The sequence below is a fragment of the Numida meleagris genome, chromosome 1, assembly GCF_002078875.1.
Source record: "Numida meleagris isolate 19003 breed g44 Domestic line chromosome 1, NumMel1.0, whole genome shotgun sequence".
Classification (NCBI taxonomy): domain Eukaryota; kingdom Metazoa; phylum Chordata; class Aves; order Galliformes; family Numididae; genus Numida; species Numida meleagris.
Genome location: NC_034409.1, coordinates 115,642,615 through 115,650,812, shown reverse-complemented (window position 1 = coordinate 115,650,812; position 8,198 = coordinate 115,642,615). Strand labels below are relative to the sequence as shown.

The following is an 8,198-nucleotide window of genomic DNA, read 5'->3' as shown; positions in this document are numbered from 1 at the left end:
TTGACATCACTGACATTCAGAGCATTTAATTGAATATGATATTCCACATGTACACACCTGCAGATTTTTGAACTATAAAGGTGTGATTATTAACATGCAGTAGCCCTCCACAGATGTGTAGAGCAAGGTGATGACATAGCTGCAAAGGTATATATGCACCTGTTCTTATTTGAATTTTTCACAATTTATGTAACGACAGCTGTGTGTGTGAGTGGAGAGTGAGGGAATACAGCCAAACACCTGTATTCATCAAATATATACATTAATTCTTTTCCTTTTTTGAGATCATTGCATTGTACAATGTACTAAAGCACTAGTGTTATTCCTTTGTGCCACTTTTCTTATAACTTTTAGTTTGGTCCCAAAGCATCATACTGGTATGTGTGTCTATAAGAATAGGTAAATGTGATTTGTGTGAATGGATAAGTTTAGTATGATTTATGTAAATGATGTAAATTGTGAGGAAAAAGTGTACAGAGATGTAGTAAAAAGATTTTTTGTAATAGTAATAATAGTATTATAGTAATATAGTATTATAGTGTTAATAATACTACATGAGCAGTATATATATTTTAGAAAAGTACAGAAAGAATCATCTTTTGCTAAAAGACAGAGAAATAGGTACAGGCGACACACTTATCACTGGGGTTTGTAATTACTACCATTTTATTTTGCAGTATTCTGATAAGGCCCTGTACACGCAGCTGTGCTTTTACCGGTACATTTTTGATGTGGACTATGCAGTGGATAAAGTGATCACTGAAGAGGATAAAGGTAAGTTTAAATTATTAATTAATTAAATACAGCTCAGAAGCAGCTCACATTCTAGAAACTAAAGCTATCCATTTGTACTCTTCACATCTGAACTGCGAGGCTGTAATGTAGAAGAGAAAATAGAAGAAAGTAGGATTGTGGAAATCATTTGTAAGAGGAGTGTGTTGTATTGGAATAACATTGAAGATTATGTCTCTGTTCTTTTGAAGCAGTTGCACTTTGGAAAAAGTGCTTTGCCTGAGAGTTATGCCGTTAGAGAAATCTCTTTTCATGTAGTTTGAAGGATATGTCAACTTCAGTAAATAGATTAATTAAAACTGTACAGTTTCTAAAATAAGCCAATTGAAACATATTCAGGTATTATTTAAGAGACCATTTTTATCAGGGGCGAAAATGATGGCACAAGAAAGCAGCAATGTTAATTTTCTACAAAACTCTGTCAAATAAAAAATTTAAAGTGATGTTTTGAAGACTTTTTTTCCTCTGGTCATCTTCCAGTAACCGTAATATTTGTGAACTATAATGGAGCTATGCGTTTTGTGTGGCTAAGTGATTCTCAAGCTGACAGAAGAGTATCTCTGATGGTGGGCTAATGCGTGGCTGATGTGGAATTCCGAACAAAGCTGAGTTTTGAGCCCACCTAAAAGTGTGCTATTAACAGACAGCACTTCCACTATGCTTTTGGTGGTCGTGATTAAGAAAAAGTATTACCTCTGTAGTTAGCTTTTCTGATTGCTGTTCTGCTGTAGAAGTCTTTCCCCTTCCCTGCATCACCAGCTAAGTTTCTGGGTGATAGAAGGAGACTAAAGTCATTCTTTCTAAATGTTATTTTGATTAGCTTTGTATGAAAAGCAAAACAGCTTTAACCTCTTAGCTAAAAAAATGCTCAGATAAGCAAGTTGTCTGATTCTGGCCTGTTTCTTCTTTTAGAGATTCCCATTTTCTTTCTTAATCCCACTTAAGACAATGAACTCAGTCTGATGCTTGCACTTCAGAATGGCTTTGAACGTCTAAAGAAGACCACTCTGTGAGATAAGCTCACTCTAATACAACTTCGTAGATGTACTGAAGGAATGTTACGTAACGATAGCTACTACTAGCTGAAACTCAATAACTTAGTGTGTATCTACCTAATATCAGGATATAAGAGTAGATGCATCTTCAAGGGTGATCATATCCATCCCCTGCTACAGCAGACCATCACGTCTTACAGAGGTTTCATTTTGAAACCCGTAGGTGGTTCTTCACCTTTCACTGTTGTTCAAAATGTGTTTCTAGCACTCATCCTATGATTCCTGAAAATTCACTGTAATTTTCCCAATCTAACTTGTTCAGCTAGTGTTTGTCCATTTACTGAACATTTATTTTCCCTCCCTGATGTTCTCTGCTATGCTTTTAGAAACACTGGTAGCATCTCTGCTTTGTTTTAAATTAATACACTTCTAGGTTCTATTAATAAGAACAGCCCTCTGTTGCATGGTCCTTCTTCCTAGTCTTTTAATCTTTTCTAGGCTGGATTCATCTTTGAGTGTGAGGAACTAGAATGTAGCTGGTATTCTGGATGGTTTCTGTCTAGTGTCTTGTACACTGCATCTGTACATTTGATGGAAGTACATCTACTGATGCTTTCCTGAGTCACATATGGCTCATAGTGTATTTTTGTATTTTTCTTACCTAGTTTAAATTTTTTGTCTAATCTTATTCAGTCAGCCAGTGATTTCAGGCTTGGTGCTGCAGAAGGTGTTAAGGCCAGATTAATTAGATCTGCTGTGTCTGCCTTTGAAAATTAGTTCTCTTCAAACAGACAAACTAGATGAACATCCACTATATACAATTATGTCCTATTTTTCAGATATCTTTTCAGAGGAAAACATCTTTCTATTGCTCTAAAAATATATGCAGATTTTGAGAATAATTACCTATAGCTGTTTGGGTCACCTTATTTTATAGGTACCGGTGTTCTGTTTTCTAGTAACATGTAACTGATTTACTTTGTGGTATTGAAATAAGTTTATTTAGTGAACTCCCTTTATTAACATAAAGCTTATATTTATTGCCTCTTGAAAGCAAAAAAAATAAAAATAAAAAAAATAAAAAAATTCTGTGCCATATTTCACAATGCCGTTCTGTGATCAGCATCACTTATCCTATCAAAGGTGATGGATACTATGATTTTTAGTTTCCTCTCTACTACGTATGACTAAATCACTTATTTACTGTTGTTTTGATTTTGGTTTGGAGATGTTTTTTGCTTTTTTAAAATTTATTTTTGGGGAGATTATTTTAAAAACTAAATCTTGTGGACTTCTGAGTTTCTAAAGACTAGTTCTTTGTTCTTGTAGCTTTTGCTTATTCTTGCGAGCAGTTCAAGGTTGTTATTCATGTTGGAGTGTTCTTCTATAAAGTTTTCAGTTGCTGGAGTCTCAAGATATAAATGTTGAAAGGAAATTTGAAGGAATTCGTGCTTTCTCTCCATTCAGAACTTTGAGATTTCACTGCTATTTCACCCGCATTTTCTGTATTTGCTTCTTCAAAATAGGGAACTGTAATTACAGAACAGGTTTCTGTTTATTCTGCTATTTATGTTGTAGGTCTGTGTTATTTATTGAAATGGAATCTAAAAGAATAATTGTGAAGTCAGTGGGAGTTCAAAAGTCATCCAGCCTGCTCCCTTTCCCTGCAAGAGAATCAATACTGCCGTCTGTCTAGCCTGCATTGTGAAGATAGGATAAATTTTAAAATGCACAAAAAAAACAACAACAAAGAAACTCAAACCAACGCTTTGGTATTGCAGATACTACAACTTGACAGATTTTTCAGCCAGCTTCTTCTTTATCTCATGTAAAGACCTTTTCTGTATATTTAAGGTGAATGTTTCCCTAAGCTTATCCTTGTGTATGATGGATAACAGGTGTTATTTTTCTTTGAGAGTTTTGCGTATTTAAAACTTGTATGCTATCTTCTGTGTCACTTTCAACAACAAACCTGAGTTTATTCATGTAATTACAGGATCATAGGGGTCAGAAGGGACCTCTGAAAATCATCTAGTCCAACCTTTTGTACACTTGAACATTTACATGATGATTTTCATGGAGCTAGCTATTGGAATCTGCTTGTGGTCATGTTAGAGCTCATTTCTGAGTAACTAAGGTTTAGAAAAAAACATTTGTATTGCTTTATGTTTATCTAAGCTAAATTAATTTCCCATTTCATTGTCTGATTGTTAAGTCTCATAAGATCTGTTGAGCGTTCATTAGCATGGACTCTAGCGTAGCATAGTGTTACAAGCAAATCGGTATGCTGACTACCAACATCACTTTCCCAGGTCACTTATGCATATAATCCATGGCTGTGGGACTCCAGTGGTATCAGTTTTCCATCATGAGAATTAACCACTTAGACTCAAACTCTATTTCCTATCTTTAGCTGGTCATTTATCTATTGCTTCTTAAGCCATGCCTGTTTTTTCTTTTTAAAAGGTTTAGGTAGTGAGATACTATCAATCAATGGACAATATTAGTAGCATCATCTTGACCCCATGCCTGTTGAATGCTTTATGATATTCTTAATAGGTTTGTGAGATGGGCCTATCAACCTATGTTGATTCTTCCCCAGTATATTGTATTTATTCAGGTGCCCACTAATGCTCTTTTTATCATTTCAGCTCATTTGCACAGTACAGATTGGCCATCATGTCACTCACATTTCCTGGGTTTGCCTTTAATATCATGGAAGATAATTTCAAAAGCCAAACTCAAGTTAGTATGTAACCTCCAGTAGATATCTATTCTGGGTCCTAAGGAAATTACAGTGGCTGACATGATTCAATTCTTTCCAGCCCTTCTGGTCTATTAGTCTACTTTTTGTCATCTTCGTGTTTACATCTAGATTTTCACAGAATCATAGAATCATAGAATGAGCTAGGTTGGAAAAGACCTACAAGATCACCTAGTCCAACCATCCACCTACCACCAACAACCCCACTAAACTATGTCTCCCAACGCTATATCTGAACATTTCTTGAACACCTCCAGGGACGGTGACTCAACCACCTCCCTGGGCAGCCCGTTCCAGCGCCTGACCACTCTTTCAGAAAAGTAGTATTTCCCAATGTCCAGCCTAAATCTCCCCTGGCGCAACTTGAAGCCATTCCCCCTCGTCCTGTCACTAGTTACAAGAGAGAAGAGGTTGACCCCCAGCTCGCTTCATTCTCCCTTCAGGTAGTTATAGAGAGCGATGAGGTCTCCCCTGAGCCTCCTCTTCTCCAGACTGAACAATCCCAGCTCCCTCAGCCGCTCCTCATAAGGCCTGTGCTCCAGACCCCTCACCAGCTTTGTCGCCCTCCTCTGAAGACGCTCCAGGGCCTCAATGTCTTTCTTGCAGTGAGGGGCCCAAAACTGGACACAGTACCCGAGGTGGGGCCTCACCAGGGCTGAGTACAGAGGGACAATGACTTCCCTACTCCTACTGGCAACACTGTTCCTGATACAAGCCAGGATGCCATTGGCCTTCTTGGCCACCTGGGCACACTGCTGGCTCATGCTCAGCCGAGCGTCGACTAATACCCCTAGGTCCGTTTCCTCCATACAACTTTTGAGCCACTCTGCCCCAAGCCTGTAGCATTGCCTGGGGTTGTTGCGGCCAAAGTGCAGGACCCGGCACTTGGTCTTGTTGAACCTCATCCTGCTGGCTTCAGCCCAGAGATCCAGCCTGTCCAGATCTCTCTGTAGGGCCTCTCTACCCCCAGGCAGATCGACACTTCCTGCCAGCTTGGTGTCGTCTGCAAACTTAATGAGGGTGCTCTCAATGCCCTCATCCAGGTCATCAATAAAGATATTGAAGAGGACAGGCCCCAGCACCGACCCCTGGGGAACACCACTCGTGACTGGTCGCCAGCTGGATTTAACTCCATTCACCACCACTCTCTGGGCCCAGCCCTCCAGCCAGCTCCTTACCCAGCAAAGGGTGTACCTGTCCAAGCCACGGGCTGCCAGTTTCTCCAGGAGAATCCTGTGGGAGACAGTGTCAAAGGCTTTGCTGAAGTCTAGGTAGACCACATCAACAGCCTTTCCCTCATCCACCAGACTGGTCACTCGATCATAGAAGGAGATCAGGTTGGTCAAGCAGGACCTGCCCTTCACAAACCCATGCTGGCTAGGCCTTATTTTGGTCTATCTTTTCCCTGTAACAATTAAAAATAATCTGTTTGGTTTACATAACTTTTATTACTACAGAGACTGGTGAAGTTAGCTGTCAGTTATACCATCCAGGAATATCTAGATTATATAATTGTTAGTTATTAGTACTGTTATTAATTGTTGCATTTATTCTCCAAGCAATTGTTTCCATTCATCTGAAAGTTTAAGGTCTTTCATGATGATGATACAGTTTAATATGTTAAAATTGTGAAAGGTGGATGAGGTTCTAAGCTTTCATACTACACAAGTGTAACTCTGAAATTCCTTTGCTGTCTTTCTAAATTAGGGACTGTTGCACAGTCAGTGTCAGGTCAAAACCAATTTAATTTTCAATATCACTGTGCCAAACCCACTAATTTACAGCTGCCAGTAATAGTGTCAGGTCTGTTTGCTCTGAATTAATTTTTTAACCAGGAAAGGATAAATTGCTCCATTGTGACTAGTAAAGTACTCAAAATGTTTTCAGCTCTTCTTTACAGTCAGAGGTTTTCTAAGCTGGGTTGTGGCTTTATCAGACATTGCTGTGTAGGCAAACAGTCAGAACAGCAAGAAGCAGTAGGAGTAGCAAAGTAACTAACATCCTCTGTTCATTTGGATGGAAAAAGGATAGGTAAACCAGCAGTGATTTAAGCTCATGATGTTTAAATCCAGGAATATGCTCTCTTTGTATGCTTTAAATTCAGAAATGGAAACCAATGTATTTTAATGGCTGTGTCATCAGGAAATCAAAATAAAGTGTAGTAAGCTTTATATCATTATCCCATTCAAATATTGGTATTGTTAAATATTCAAAGATATTACTGTTTTCATTTTTCTTCTACAGTAAAATGAAAACCTTTAAAAATGAAGAGAAATGGAGCTCACAGAAAGTCAGTGAAACTACTGTGCCTCATGCAGATGTCTCTAGTTTGTTCCCCCTCCTAGCATAAATTATATCTTCGTGGAAGACTTTGCATAGGGATGCTGCAGTTTTGTTATTCACAATGACTGCAACATCAGCCAAAAATTGTGTATTAATGTAATTGAGATTGTTCATGGTACTTTTTTTTTTTTGAAGGGAAACCAGATCCTGATCATAGGATTTTTCTGTTTCACACTAGAAAATGGAACTGAAAGCCACCACTTCTCCACCATCCCACTTCTAAGAGACATAAGGTCACAAGTGTTGTTTGTAATGCATTTAGGTGTTTCAGGGACAGAAATTGCAGAGATGCTGCAGTGTATTCTTTCACAGAATATTTTCAACTACTGAGCCTCTGATTATTGGATTCCAAAAAGTTTGGACATATCAGGTTATTAGATAGGTGGAAGAAAGGATGGGAAAGTGAGGATGGGAGGTGGCTTTGGAAAGAATGGTTAGGTGTTCCTGTTTGTTAGGAAGACCTACGTCTTCAAAGTATATGTCAGTTTGTGAAAGCAGAATATAATTGTTTTGATCGTATACTTATGGACTATGATTTTGTAAATCCAAAAGCATATTCAGAGGATGTTTTTACACTTCTATCACAGCTATGTGGCTGTATGTTCCTTGCTTCATCCTTGCATACAAACACCAGAAGCGTCTAATTCACTTTATGGAGGAATAAGCTGCAAAATTCTGTTGGGAAAAAATGACTCTCTTCTATGCTGTATGTCCTAGACACAGAACACAAACAGCAAAATAAATGTTAAAAAAACACAAAAAACCCAGCTGTGAATATTTGTGTGAATCCTATAATTTCAACACTGGATGTTCTTTCTTATTATATTCTCGACTTGATGTACTAAAGAGGAGGTCAAAACTGAATTTTTAATTGAAGAATAATTGTAAATCTTTCAAAGAAGACAGATTGCAATTCAGCTGTTGTCAGAGCAGTTTGTGGTTTAGTGCATATCAGGTGGTGATGATGGTGAGGTTGAGGGAGATTGAGTGAGTGGGCCTGAGCAAGATGTTCCTGTTCTGCAGTAGTGTGCAAGTTCAATCAGATGAAGGGAGGACAGACATCATGTGTGAGAGAACTGGAAGGACTGTATGTATGGGAAACTGAGGCAATGAAACGGGGACTTCTGGCATCAGAACTACTTGACATTTATTCGTAGGCAAAAAGACGACAAAAAAGTTGCAATAACTAAGAAAGGGAATGTAGCTGATTATGTGTGCTTTCCAGGGGAAAATAAGGGGAAATCATGTAAATAACCTGTATGCATATACATGTGTGCAATTGCTGAAACTTGGCGTAACTTTTT

At 38.3% G+C, this 8,198-nt stretch overlaps 1 protein-coding gene across 2 annotated transcripts in view; it reads left to right on the top strand.

Annotated features, from left to right (window-relative positions):
* POLA1 (DNA polymerase alpha 1, catalytic subunit) overlaps positions 1-8,198 on the top strand; it is a 194,358-nt gene that overhangs the window by 151,461 nt on the left and 34,699 nt on the right. For both annotated transcript variants that reach the window (XM_021408421.1, XM_021408428.1), the window contains exon 36: positions 678-774. In XM_021408421.1, the coding sequence (XP_021264096.1) occupies positions 678-774 (97 nt within the window). The remainder of the gene's footprint in view (positions 1-677; positions 775-8,198) is intronic.